The sequence below is a fragment of the Lepidochelys olivacea genome, assembly GCF_965140295.1.
Source record: "Lepidochelys olivacea isolate rLepOli2 genome assembly, chromosome: 8".
Taxonomy (NCBI): domain Eukaryota; kingdom Metazoa; phylum Chordata; order Testudines; family Cheloniidae; genus Lepidochelys; species Lepidochelys olivacea.
This window is the reverse complement of record NC_140418.1, coordinates 78,607,884-78,623,099: the sequence shown is the minus strand read 5'-3', so window position 1 is coordinate 78,623,099 and position 15,216 is coordinate 78,607,884. Positions and strand designations below refer to the sequence as shown.

General features: G+C 42.1%; 1 protein-coding gene across 2 annotated transcripts in view; it reads right to left on the bottom strand.

Annotated features, from left to right (window-relative positions):
- Positions 1 to 15,216, bottom strand: part of COL24A1 (collagen type XXIV alpha 1 chain) — a 242,558-nt gene that overhangs the window by 106,354 nt on the left and 120,988 nt on the right. For both annotated transcript variants that reach the window (XR_014712726.1, XM_084637175.1), the window contains exons 22-24: positions 13,904 to 13,948; positions 5,015 to 5,068; positions 2,914 to 2,958 (exon numbers count right to left, since the gene is read on the bottom strand). Coding sequence is in view for 1 of the 2 variants with exons in the window: in XM_084637175.1 (XP_084493301.1) it covers positions 2,914 to 2,958; positions 5,015 to 5,068; positions 13,904 to 13,948 (144 nt within the window). In the remaining variant the exon portion in view is untranslated. The remainder of the gene's footprint in view (positions 1 to 2,913; positions 2,959 to 5,014; positions 5,069 to 13,903; positions 13,949 to 15,216) is intronic.

Genomic DNA, 15,216 nt, shown 5'->3' with positions numbered 1-15,216 from the left:
CCAGATGATCTTAGTCTAAAAGACAACTTAAAAACTTGTGTGTGTGTAAGAAAGGCTATGTTCTGCAGTCTGATGGGGAAAAAAAATGAAATAGGTGTATATTGGCATAGCAATGCTGGTAATGTGGGTAGCAGACCTGACTCCACTTGGTCACACAGCTATTAAGTTTCAGTAAACATTCATCTCTGAATCGCCCCCTGAGAAGAGACTTTGCTCATTTCAATCATAAATATGCACCCCCACCTATTACATCACCATCCAATTCTCTCCCATCTTTGCACAGATAATTTACCATCATTTACAAAATACACACAGCCCTTTCAAACTGCTTTTTAACTTAGTCAGCCAGCCAATGGTTTTGATATTTATAAACTGTTGAAGTAGTTCTGAGATCAAGCTGTTAGTGGTATATATTATTTTTTTTAAGATAGGTTGACTATCATCTGATATTAATAAATATAATATATATGCGCATGCATTAAGTGCCAAGAACATTAAGCACAATTATAATAGTGATATAGACTAAACTGTCCTATACCATAATTCTATTCACTTAAGCTAAGTATCCCATAACTCCTTGCATTTGCTGAAACAAGCATTTGCATAAGCAGATAGGAAACTTGTAAACATCAAGATTAATTTGGTCTATATCTTAGTACAAACTAGGGAGGTACCTTCATGGACCAGTACCTGGAAAGCTAGTATCCATAAGATAGATAAAAAAGGAACAGAACAACAAATTAAGGAACTAGGACAAATGGATTGGTTGGATTTTAATGATGTGTAAACCTGTAAAATCATTGTTTAACTAATACCAGCTGAAATTGTAACTTTGGGGTGCACACCTTCTGCATAAGGCGAATCTAACATCGGTGCACAGGATGGCTTCTTGGAGACTGGCATTGCCCAGAACCTTTGTCCTGTACTATAGTAATAAACCTGACTGACACTGGTTATTTGGTCTCGAGTATATTTCATAACAAACCAAAGTATGGTCAAGCAATTGGCACTACAGTTTATCAATAGATATGATATATGATGTGCAGGTTTATTTTCAAATTGGGCCGAGTGACTTAAGCTGGACCTGTCTGAGCTTTAAAAAAAAAAAATCTTGATTCAGTGGCCAGTCCCATGAGCCATACCCCTGGTCCTCCTTCTGGGAGGATTCAGTCCCAAGAGCCCTCCACAGACTTGGGTATGACTGATAAGCTCTTCTGAAAGTTTTCCCAATTGCTCAAACATTTGAAAAGGAGTACTTTTGGCACCTTAGAGACTAACCAATTTATTTGAGCATAAGCTTTCGTGAGCTACAGCTCACTTCATCGGATGCATACTGTGGAAAGTACAGAAGATCTTTTTATACACACAAACCATGAAAAAAATCGGTGTTTAACACGGCTGTTACTCTGAAACCTGTCACTTTAGATAAGCTATTACCAGCAGGAGAGTGGGGTGGAGGGAGAGAAAACCTTTTGTAGTGGTAAACACCCATTTTTTCATGCTTTGTGTGTATAAAAAGATCTTCTGTACTTTCCAAAGTATGCATCCGATGAAGTGAGCTGTAGCTCACGAAAACTTATGCTCAAATAAATTGGTTAGTCTCTAAGGTGCCACAAGTACTCCTTTTCTTTTTGCGAATACAGACTAACACGGCTGTTACTCTGAAACCTGTCAAACATTTGAGTTTGTCTGGAGTTCCCAGAAGGCGATTTTCACCCACACAACCTACAGAAGTTTTTCAAAGCACTTTACAGAAAATGGTTGAGAGAAATATAAAGCAAATATCTTAGACAGTGGTGAACCATTGCCAGTACACTTCACAAATAATTAGCTGGAAAAAACTAAAGGAAGACTACATATGAAGGCGTATATTTATCATCACTATGTTAACTGTCTCTTCATTGACTTGAATGAGTTTTGAATCAGGCCCTTAATCTGTAGTTTTCAGTTTACCCATTAAAATGAACTCAAACTGGTAAAATGCCAGATTACAAACTACATTCAATCAAAAGGCAATCTAATTAGGGACTTATTAACAGGAGTGATTCTGAAGCACCCTTAATTACATGGTGTGGAAAGTGAGGGAAACATTATTTTTTAAAAAATATCACATGCACCTCAGTTTACATGTGTGATATTATCCTGTCTGAGTGCAAGGAGTTAAATCAAAGGAAGCAGGAGAATGAAATGGGAAGCAAAACAATGGCAAAGTTAAGATACAGTCCAGAAAATACTATAGGCCCTTGAGGAAACAATAGGGAAGCTATTAATTGGAGAATCCCTCCAGCCTGTCTCCAACTATGAGGGCAAATGTATTCTTCCCAGACCTGAGTCTAGGGAAGAGAACAGATTGAGTGGGCTGTCAGCTGCCCAGGAAGAAGAATGACAGGCACACAGAGAGACAGAAACTGCAGCAAGCAGGCTGTCATCCCAGCTTAGAGATGGGGGTAACTGGCTGAGAGGAACTCTCCAAAAGCTAATGAGAAAAAAGATTTAAAGCTTAGGTAAGGGGAAAATAGGTTTAGCGGCCTTTTTGTTTTTATCCATTGCTGTGTGCTATGTGCCTTTGGGTGAGTAAATAATGCTTTGATTTGAATATGCTGTTTTTGAGTCACTATATTCAGCTACTGCCACAGGCTCCTGCAGGAAAAGGGTTTCCAAATGCCAAACAGGGCCTCTTGTGTTAACATGGCTGGAAAACATGGGGGCTGTAGCCCAGAGATGCAGTCTTCCTGGACTGCAGGAAGCCAGGCCTGATACTGGAGAGGTGCACTCAAGAGGAGAAAGCAGAGCTCACTGTATAATCAGGAAACATGGTTTTAAAACGATTTAAGTCAAACAGAATTACTGCAACATACAGCTCTCAAAATAACTTGTAAAAAAAAAAAATCTAGAAAGAGCATTTAAGCTTACTGCTTCACCAGTTTTTCCAAGGTTTCCTTGATCTCCTGGTTCTCCCTGTTAATGCAGAAAACAGATTATATAGTGGATTATAAATTTCGCTTCTTGCAGGAGGGTGTTTTACACTTCTCCATTTTCCCAAATTCCCTTTTTGTGTTTCATTTTCTATATAAAACCTAAGCAGTAAAATTATACAAATTAAACAAAACCAATGGTTTTGCCTGTATGATCAGGTATCCTTTGGTTCTCTTTTTAATCCCCCTCTTATATTCATATCTTCCTTTTGTCAAATGGAAATTAAATATAAATACACTATATAATTCTCTTTATTAGTTCATAACCACTTCTAAAAGCAAATGTTATTTGTAAATAGTTTGTGAACTTATTTATATCAATTTGACAATACACCATATGGGGCAATTATCTGCATAAAGTATAATAATATTACTCAGATATTTAACTCTTCGATTGCTTTTCCAAATTTGCACTGTTCCACATTTATGATGGTTTTGCGAGACACCCTACTCTATACAACAGTTGGAATAAAATTCTAAAAAACTCAGGTTACTCTTCCAAAATGCTACATTAGAAAGAGATAGGAGTATTAGAGAAGAAATTCTGCTCTCACTTATTACACTGTAAGTCTTGCAAATCCATAGAACTCCATGGAGTCATGGTGGATTTACACCGATGTATTTTACAGCAGAACTTTACAAGAGAATGTCACTGTATTAATTATCTTGCTAACACTACATAAGTGGCAGTATCAGCCCTTCTGTCCCATCAAATACTGATTTGAGGAGCACTTGCTGTTATGGTGGCTCAGCTGTGAGGCACTGGGCTTCCCTGCAGCTAGAGCATTGGTGTGCAAGTAGCTGCAGCATCCGTGCCATGGAAGTCCTTTCAATGCAAAGTGACTGAGCTCACACCAGCCTTCCCCTGCACATACTCCAATCCTCTCCTTTCTTCCTGTCTCCACACCCCCATGTCCCCAACATTCATACTAACCCTCCTCAAATTGCCACTTATCTTCCCCTCTGAGCCATATGGAGGGACAGCAGGTGCCATCCATGTTCCCCAATCCTGTTGGGTGTATTCTTTGTTCTCCCAACTGAGGAGCCTGGAAGTAAGCAGATTCACTGGCTAGATGTAGGTCAATGAGTGGCCTCCTCACTGGTGCCCCTCGTGGCCACAGGGCCACTCTGCAAATGGTCCTAACCTCAGTTTTCCTCTTGAATGCACAGTAAGTCCAATACAAGTATGTCCTCAAGTCCATCACAGTTTGTTAACCAAAACACAGTGCAAACATCCCAAGTCACACAACATAGTTCACATCATCCCTGTTCATGTAATCTTAAAAACCCAGCTCCTTTCTCACCATCCCAGTGTCTTCCAATAGACCCAGACTCTTTATTAGTTGTTCTCTGTCCCACCACCAGGACTGCCACCTGAGCCCTTCCTTCTGGGGCACAATCCACCTCTTCCCAGTGGCAACTCCCACAGTCCCTCCGCTGAAAGCCTCATCTGATTCCTCTGGGACCCAGCTCCCCAGCAAGAAGATGCCAGCATCAGCAGGTAAGGCCCTCTGCTGCTCCCCTCCCTTCAGCCCTCTGGATCCAGCAAGCATCTCCATCTGCTGCTCCTTCCCTCTCCAATCCTGGCTTGGGGAAACCTCCCAGCAAAGCCCTTGCTGCTCTCCTGCTTTCAGTCCTCTCCTAGGAATTATTCTTCCTGACTGAACCAGTCTTCTCTAACCCCCTTAACTCACTCTCAGGCCTCTTATGTTTCCCAGATGGTGCCTTGTCCTCTTAATTGGCCCAAAAAGGGAGCCGCTGTACTGGAACAGGAGCGTTGAGCCCAATTTCCTTTAGTCGTATTGGAAACCCTGTTACAATGTATCTCTCTCGCACAAGCACATACGTACGTCTGAGGGCACTCTAACCAGGGGTGCTCGAACAATTTTTATAGTAGGGGGAGCTGTTGATGGAAACCATGTATTTGGTGTTTCTTATTACTAACTACTTCAAGGGAGGGTGTGCGGCAGCACCCCCAGTTCCAGCACCACTGACTCGAACTATATTCCATTTTCATATATAAAACCCAGCAGTATTACCTTCAAGCCTTCTGATCCAGGTTCACCTGCATACCCTTTCCGACCTGGCCTTCCCTAAAATAATAAATAAAATTAAAGATTTCTAATATTTGACTTTTACAAAAAATATATCTCCATTTCCTAATTTCTCTATTTATCAAAGGGTCTCTCTCAAAGAGATTTCATTAACTGTATTAAATGTTTAAATATAATATACTGTCTACTAACTTTATTGTACCGTGCATTTTACAGCCACTTTTCTGAAAATATACTACTGAATATAAAAGAAAATACAGTACAATCAACAAAACCTGTGTCAACTTTTACAACAGCCAATGGTTTATTAGAGAACATTCATCAAAACCCAAGGATGTAACATCCACTTCAATTTCAGTTATAAGAGACCATTGAGGTGGCAAAGAACAGAAAGGAGCTAATTCACTGCTGTCATAACACCACTGAAGCAGGGGGAGTAACACTGCCAGAGAATTTAATGATAGGTGTTCCAACTCTCTTTTCTCTATCAGACAGAATCAGCTCAAATTTCTTCTCTCCTTTGCTCAGAAGGAGTATTGTAAATTTCAGCTCCTGAGTTGTTTTACCTTTGGTTCGATGATTATGCTTGTTGACAAATCTTGCTGCTATGATAACTACTTAATTGTAGCATATTGTTAGCTGAGGAGAAGTATGGTACCATTAATCAGACTGAGAGACCACAGATGAGGAGGCCTTTAGAAGCCTTTTACTGTGACCCGCTCAAGCTGCTGCCACTTGCACAAAACAAAAAGGCACAGAAAGACAAAAAGGGGATTCTTCTTCTGAATTTGCACTTGGCTATTTGTAAAACTTTAATTGTGCCAAGGGCAGTCTTATTTTTACTGTGCCATTTATTTTTTTTCAAATATGTTTTATTTCCTCCTCAGAATAACTTGCAGCCTAGAAATCTTAGCCCAGCACAGTCACATAACTGCAGTGACATGTTAGTCTCCCTAAGCGATGGCAGCTTTATTTACCACACTTCTGTTGAATGTCCCCAAATTTCAATTAAGACTGTTTATCCAAATGTAAAGGTTTTCAGAACAATTGTATTTTAAAAGGACCTTCTTGTTTTTCTAGAAATACACCGTGATACTGCAAAAGTACAGCACATTACTGCAAATTATGGAGATAACATGGCATATGCTGAGGATTATATCATTATCAACTTGGGACTGCAAAATGCCGAACACAATTACCCATGCCATTTGCAGTTAGCAGCTGCAAGTAAAATACATCGTGGAGCTCCTTGGTGCACAGTGAAAGCATGGCTGCTGCACAAGCGTGTACAGGGTGGGTACTCTGTAGACCAATGTGTGTGTGCAGGAGGTAGATACTGAAGTCTTCCTCCTGGCTGACTCCTTTGGGGTGGCTAGTCTCATCCTGTCCCTGTGCTCAGGGGAGCACAAACACTATAACTGTGCCCAGTACCTAATGGATGCAAACTATGTCTGAGAAGCTTGCAGTCCAAACACTCAAAACAAATATATACTAGGAGAATGGTGATGCTATACATCAGGGTGGGCAAACTTTTCGGCCTGAGAGCCACATTGGGGTTGCAAAACTGTATGGAGGGCCGGGTAGGGAAGGCTGTGCCTCCCCAAACAGCCTGGCCCTGCCCCCATCTGTCCCCTTCCACTTCCCACGCCCTGACTGCCCCCCTCAGAACTCCCAATCCACTCAACCCCCCTGCTCCTTTTCCCCTGACTGCCCCCTCCTGGGACCCCCTGCCCCATACCACCCCACCCGGGACCCCACCCTCATCCAACCCCCCCTTCTCCTTGTCCCCTGACTGGCCCGACCCCTATTCACACCCCCACCCCCGGACAGGCCCCCCCCAGACCTCCCACGCCGATCCAACCCCCCCGTTCCTTGTCCCGACTGCCCCCCACTGAACCTCAGCCCCATCCAACCATCCCTGCTCCCTGTCCCCTGACTGGCCCGACCCCTATCCACACCCCCACCCCCTGACAGGTCCCCCAGACCTCCCACACCGATCCAACTGCTCCCTGTCTCCCCCCTAAGACCCCTCCAGCCCTGGCCCCTTACCATGCTGCTCAGAGTAGCATGTCTGGCAGCTGCGCCGCCTGGCTGGAGCCAGACACGCTGCTATGCTGCCCTGCAGGAGCGTGCTGCTCCGCTGCCCAGAGCGCTGCCCATGCGGTAGTGTAGCTGTGGGGCGGGGGGACAGCAGGGGAGGGGCCGGGAGCTAGCCTCCCCAGCCAGGAGCTCAAGGGCCAGACAGGACGGTCCCGTGGGCTGGATGTGGCCCGCGGGCTGTAGTTTGCCCACCTCTGCTTTACATAATGGACTCCTCTTAAAGGCTGATTGACAATACCACTGTAGGTGAAAAGCCTTAAAAGGGAAACTACAGGTATTGTACAGATACTTGACGTTCTCCTTAGCAGGAATTTTCAGTCTTTTGAGCATAACAGCTGCAACAGACGGAATGATTGTGATTATAGGATCAATAGTCTGCACTGGGACCTTTACTTACAGTATACCCATCAAAATCAGGGCAAAGTGCAATCAAAGCAATGGGCACTAAGCTACCTACTTATTTCTCAGGGCAAGGGCACAATCTAGGTCTTGGGTTCTGTTACCTTGATTTCTCTGTGACTGTATCTATCTCTCAGTGCCAATGTCTGGGCATGTTCCCTGACTATCTGAGCAGTCTCTGTATGTTTTGAGACTATATATTCTTACTAAGTTCCCATGATACACACTTTAATCCCATTTTTTTCTGGCAGCCACAATAACCCTAAAAGCATTCCATTTTGTTACACAAGTTTCAACAAGTCCGGACAGACAAGTGCTTTGGTAATATTCTTTAGTTGTTATAAATGGGTTAAATACAACCCAGGGTAGCAGTGCTGCCAGAGAGGAGGCAGTTACTGAAGTCAACCCATTTGAAACAATCTTTGGCTGGCACCTTCCATGTGCTGAAGTTGCAGTTCCAGTTTATGATCAGCAGGCCCAGTGCCATCTTAACATGAGGACACAAGTGCAGGTGGAGAAGAGACCATATGGGAGCATCAAATGAGTTATTTGAGGGCATGATTCCAAGTCAGAAGTACTGAAACTGTATCTCATATCTCATTCTTACAAACTCTGCGTTAAGGGCTATGCTGTCACTACCATGCTCAGTGTTGGTTCAACCTTTCCACATTGGATCTAGTTACGTGGGAGTGGAATGGAGAGAGGTATGGTAATAAAGCCTAGGGCTTTGCGAAGAGTGTCGGCAGAACCGGAGAAAGCATGGTTTGCAGGAAAGTCACATTTCTATACATGGGTCAATGATGCGAGGGCTATAAGTGATGGGTTTCTACAGACTATTGCATGCACAGGGGCTGTGAAACTATTCTGTTGGAAACAGACCTGTGTTATTTACACCCACTAGCTGACAATATATAATAGTTTTACTTGGAATTCCCATGAGAAAAATCTAACCTTCTAAAATGTAATGATATACCACTAAATATTTATCATTCATTTCTACAGATTGTGAAGCAGTTTCTGCAACCCTTCTATTGTGCAGCACTTACTCCTCATTAAAGTAAATAGGACTAGTTCTATAAGTGTTACGCAACCTAAGTAAGGGTCGAAGAATCTGGCTTTATAGGATAATTGGTGTCATGTGATAAATTAATTAAGGGGCACTTAAAGTTAGGATTTATATGGCTCAGCTACAGGAGTTAGTTTATTGCAAATTTGCCATGCTAGCCAAGAACAATTTACAGTCTATATTATAATTGCAAAGAATAACCCTGAAATCCATGCCTATTGTTTCGAGTTGCTCAATAAATCTGAATATGTAAAACTTAAATTGGAGGAAAACATACTTTTGAGTGATTGATTTAATAGTTCACTTGCTCTTGGAAACTGCAGTTATGAGGTTAATAGTCTACCTGATGTTTTACTTTCTGGACTTTGTTGTGCCAACCTGTATTACATTGTCGCCTCTTCATATTAGTATGCAAGTTTTCATACACAGAATCTCACTTACAATTTCTTCAGGGGAAAAATGGTTGGAGCTTGCTCTGAATCATCTCATTGGATGAATCGGTATTAAAGTATCCACACCACATACACACATTTCACAAAGTAACAGAATTTAGCAGGTTCCCGTGTAATTATTCCACCCCCCCACATATTTCCTTTCCAATCATTGTTAATTGCCAAGATATTTTGGGTCCAGTTCAGATTAAACATGTACAACTGTGTGAAAGTCTCTTGGTCAAATTTCCCAACTACATAAATGGCTGTACAGGTCACACATCAGATGAAAATTGATCATAAAATGTGTGAAAGTGGATGTAAGTGGGAAAGTAATGTAAAACTGAACACAGATTTTTTCAAGAAAACATAAGATGTAAGATAAAGTAAGGGTGGCCTCTCCTAATCCTACATCATTCTTGGAAAAGGAACTTTAATGAAGTAAAAAAACCTAAGGAAAATTATTTTTTTCTTAATGAATGAACGGAATGTGCCAAGCCCCCCTTCAGGGAAGAGAAATCAAGTGCACCCCTTTCACCCTCAAAATGGCCTATCCATTTTAATTTCTACATTCTACATGTTGCCCTCCTAACCCTGGCTAGTCCTTCACATGACCATACCCCACAGAAGGACATGCACCACACTTTGGGATATGCTGCTACAACAGAATGATTTTAAATGCTCAGGGAACTTTGCTGGGACATTCTACACCCTCCTAGGAGGAACTGGTTGACAGGCTAATATATCATTTCACAGATTATTTGTGGCTTTTTCTCTTCATCTGTCTCTCACATTGGTAATCAGGGAATATCCAGCAATATACTGTTTAAATTCATTCTAATGTTCTGAAAGTTTCAAATCAGTGACTAAATGGCAAGTTAATCCATTTTCCCGTCCAATAATAATAAGGTACAAAACCCATAACCAGCTGATTGACTGACCTACAGTGACATAGTGATATTAATGTCTGGATAAACTTTATGACTGTTTGTTAACTGTGATTAAATTGAATATGCAGAGGCATCTCTTGCATGTGGCATCTATTGAATTTTCACAAGCAAAATAAGCTAAAATGAAAATCAGAATATGCTACTCTACATAGAGTATAAGAACACATAAAAGAACAATCCAGGCATTTGTCACTGAGCTAGTATGAGAGGGAAGGTTTTGGTAAGCGGTGAGCCTGGCAGCTGGATTTTACTTGGAGTTGGCAGTTCAAAAATCTCTCTTTATAATTAGCCAAAGGGAAACACCTAGAACTTTAGATTTGGATCTGGATGTTGAATCCTGGAGTTCAGCAAGGAGAGATCCTGTGTTTTGGTTCTACCTGTTTAAGATATATGGGAATTCCAATCCAGACCTAAATTTGGGATCTGCAATCTGGGTTCAGGTTCATCTCATTCATTCAATAGCTGGTACTGGAATTTGTTTGGGGCACTTGTCATTGTGAAGATTTGGTCCCAAGTTGATCTTGTAGATTTGTAGAGGGGATCTTTGCACATGCCTAAGACTGGCCATGACACTAATGTCTTTCACCTGTAGATAATAGGGGCATATTAGATATAAAAAATAGATGAGATATTGAAGAAGGGCAGAAAAAAATTCTGAGTTTGGCCATTGACATCAATGGGAGGAGGATCATAACTGTAATCCCTTTGTTTCTTTAGTATGGTAAATTCTCTAATAAAATTAGCTTTCATAATGTGTTTTGAAAACTCTGTTCATGAAACTTGGAACCAAACACTGTGAAAAGCAAGACATGTAAATAGCTTGTTGATTTGGATCTGAACAAGCATCCAGGCTTGTTCAACCATATTTGGGGTACATTTGATCGAGGCCCATCCTCACTCCCATGTAACCATCCAATCTCCCCCAACCCATTTTATGAGAAGAGGTGCAGAGGCAAGGGTAGGCAGGAGTGGGGGAAGTGTGGGGAAGGAGAAGGGATCCAGGGGTAGGAATAGGAAGAAGTAAGCTGGCAAGAGGTCCTGAGACAGCCTCAGGCAGAGGAAACAGAAGTATCCAGGCCACAGTAGCTGGGTCCCTGAAGCAAGGGGAAAAGCTGGCAGTTGAAACACACAGAGAGAATCCTGACCTCCTACGCACCCAAAATCCCTGATTCTCTTGCTCTTTTGTCTTGGCAAGGAATGTGGGCTAGCCATCTGCTCCAAAATATCTGAGGTGAGCCACGGGGTTGAAATCTTCAGTGTTCATGAAGCATATATTGTCCATGCATTCTTCTCTCAAAATTGTTTGTCATTGTAGAGAAATTAGAACAGGGGTGGCCAACTTGTGGCTCCAGAGCCCCATGCGGCTCTTCAGAAGTTAATATGCGGCTCCTTGGATAGTCACTGACTCTGGGGCTGGAGCTACAGGTGCCAACTTTCCAATGTGCCGGGGGGTGCTCACTGCTCAACCCCTGGCTCTGCCACAGGCCCTGCCCCCTCCACCCCTTCCCGCGCCCTTCCCTGAGCCTGCCATGCCCTCACTCCTCCCCCTTCTCCCCCAGAGTCTCCTGCATGCCATGAAACAGCTGATCGGGAGGCGCAGGGAGGGAGGGGGAGGAGTCGACTGGCGGGGCTGTTGGTGGGTGGGAGACACTGGGAGCGGATGGTGGGAGCTGGGGGTCTATTGACACATTACTGTGGCTCTGTGGCAATGTACATAGGTAAATTCTGGCTCCTTCTTAGGCTCAGGTTGGCCACCCCTGAATTAGTGAATCATTAGTAGGGTTACATGTTTGTCATGGTGAGGAAAATGTTACAGGTAATGTGACTTTTCTGTTTGTCTGTGACTTTTCAAATTTGAATGAGGGGACTCGTACTAGCACTCTGGCCTGTTGGCCATACCTGAGTGTTGCCGTTACCCCACATACCAGGTTGCAATGCCTAGCGTGGGGAGCCAGGCCCAGCCCCTCCAGACAGCAGCTGCCACTGTGGGGTGAGTGTGGGACACACTCTATCTCCAGCCTTGCCTCCACCCTGCTGGGGCCTCCCCTCCTCACCAGGCTGGGATTAGGGTTGCGGTGAAGGGGTGGAGGATGCTGCTGGAGGTAGCCTGTGCCCTCTCAGTGGCAAGAGGAGGAGGAGGATGACTCTGTCCTATGATTTTAGAGAGGTATAGTTCGATTCCATTTGTTACAACTTTTTTTTTTAAATAAAAAATCACGGCTCAGTCACTATATGTTTAGTACAAATAATCACTTTTCTGGAAAAATGGTGTGTAAATTCCTTTACACACCACTTTCCTCTAAATTCATGCCTTTAACTAAATTAACCATGACTGCTCTGTGGTTTTTGATAAAAGCTGTTGTGACAAATCTGCAGCTCTAGTCATTAGAGCTTCTGATTTTTCAATTTTCTATCAGGAAAATTAAAACAAAATACTTCATTCCGGGTCAAGTTGGCCTAAATCAAAAATTTCAGTTTCTTGAACCAAATCAAAATATTTCCTTTTGGGTCAGTTCGACATTTCTCTGTGGCTGACAGAGCTTTAGGGTTGCCAGTTTTGGTTGGATGTATTCCTGGAGGTTTCATCATCTTGGAGACTCCAGGTTAATCTTGGAGGGCTGGCAACCCCACAGAGCTTCTGCAGTGCCTCATACTCCCATGGCTGGAATGCATCTCCTATGATGCATTGCAGTCTCTCCTTTGTCTGAAATGCCACAGTGCATCATGGAAGCTGTAGTCAGTTCCCGGAGCTCACTCCATAAGAGAGAATGTGAGTATGAAGTATGCAAACTACAATTCTCATGAAGCACTGCAGCAGCTCAGGCAGATGCAATTCAATATCAAACCCTGCCTCAACAAAACATTTCAACATTTACTAAACAAAATTTTTCCCAAATTTTTGTTCTGTGAATTTTTTTTGATATTTTGAATTTTCAGCTCAATTCAGGATGAAAATAAATGTTGAAATATCTGAATGTCCCAGGTTGACTGGTATTCTAATTTCTGACCAGCTCAATAAATAGGCAAGAAAGGCAAAGGACGGGAGAAGGGAAGTAGTATTATACTCATTTTACAGATAAGTAACTGAGGCACAGAGAGATTAAGATCACACTGGAAATCTATGGCACAACCAGAAAATGAAAGCAGATCACTTGAGACTCAGTCCAGTGGCTTAACTACAAGACCATCCTTCCTTTCCATTGAGACCTGTGCTTTGAGTTGATTTGTTTAATTTGCTTTAGACAAAGTTCTGCTACGTTACCCTGCACTCTATTGTAAATTATTATCCAGCACTTATATTTTCAAGTTTAATTATTTCTTGTGTAAATGAGTTTAGAGCCTAATGGATTTTAACAGCTAAAAAATAAATAAGAGACTCAAAGTGTGATTGTATAAAGTCTATAAAGAGACTGTAAAACTGGCATTGTGCAGTTCCATCTTTATTGCTGTCAGTGACTCCATATCAAATGTGATTAGTTTACAATTAAAAGATGATTTCTCTAATAGCCAGCCCTGCAAATGCACACTGAGATCTGAGAACTGAGTTGTGTTCTTTTCTTCTCATGCATCATTGCCAGTAATAAAGGTTCTGTAAGCCAAATTAGACCTTCAGATACACCTGTGAAACGCCATTGTCTTCACTAGGGTTGGACAGATGCAAGTGCCTAGAATTTAGTAAACAATTCTGATAATGAGGGACATAATCCAGCTTTCTTTATCAGCTGTGTTGACTCTGTGGGGCTAATAGGAGTAATGCAACCAATAAAAACTTTTTTGACACTAAAGTGAACAGATCTGACTCAGAATACACACAGGAAGGAGACCCATTTTTACACAGTCATTTTTCAGAGTAGATTCATCCTTTAAACAGTACTTTTTGTTAACTATAGTAATTTGTGTTTGTAGTAGTAATGTTACTCATACTTACTCTTGGTCCAACTCCTCCAACAAGTCCAACTGGTCCTTCTTCTCCCTGAAAAAACAATCAGGACTTGGAATAACTTTTTTGATACTGTATTTAGTTTTAAAACCTGAAAAGAACTATATTCACTTATATTAAAAGCTTAAATTTGCATAGTGAATGGACATAGGTAGATATCTTTACTGTTAGGATTTAGGTTTGCACTATACAGGAAAGGGTCTAAAACTGACCTCATCTCAGCCACGATCTGTCAGAAATCCATGTTTTACAAAACCATCAAACACAATCTGCTTAAGAAAAGCCCACAAACAGAGCTGCTCAAACATTTTCACAATTTTTGACCAGCTGTACTGAGAAGACAATGGGGTTTCACAGATGTATCTGAGGGTCTAATTTGGCATAGATATGCATTTGTCTCTCATGGAGTCTAGTACAGACATGGTAAACACATAGTTATGGTTTGATTCCTGAGCAAGCAGAACAGTTCTCTTGCCTCTCCAAGCAGATGGGAATGAGTGTGGAGTCAAAAACAGACTGACGTCTTCTTTTCATCCCAGCTGCCAGGAGTACAGGAGAAGAAAGAGGAGACATTATAGTGTTACCAAGAGCCTCAAAATAACCATACATGACCATGTATTGTAATGGTAGGCTTTTGAGGTTGCCGCATTACATTATGATGTTAAATCAAGATTCTGTATTATAATGTCAAGACATGATGTCATACTGTGATTATTTGATGGTTCGGTGACTCCACTTAATATGAAAGTATTTCTCCAGCTCTTGGAGGCAGAGATGCTCAACATGGAGGAGAACACAGCAGTCTGAATGGAGGAAATATGGTCTGCATTTTACATGGCTTCTGATTAAACTGATAGTTTTTTGTCACCATTAGTCATTTATCATTTAAAAGCACTCATGATAACTCATCATTAAATCAGCTACATAAAGCTCTAGAGCTCTACCATCAGACTCATTACCTGATTTAATGCATTTTTAAAACCTATATTTACCAGCTATCTCAACAGCACAGAACAGCAGGGCCGCCCAGAGGATTCAGGGGGCCTGGAGTCTTCGGTGGCGGGGGTCCTTCTGCTCTGGGTCTTCGGAGTATTTCGCCGAAGACATGGAGCAGAACGAACCCCCTCCGCTGCCACTGAAAACTCTCGTGGGGGCCCCTGAAAACTGCGGGGCCCAGGGTCTGGGGCAAATTGTCCCACCTCAGAGCAGCCCTGCAGAACAGCACATGGAGTTGGATTTAATACATATATATTTTATGCTAATGAATTAAGAATCCTTGATTAAAAAGTTTATAGGATGCA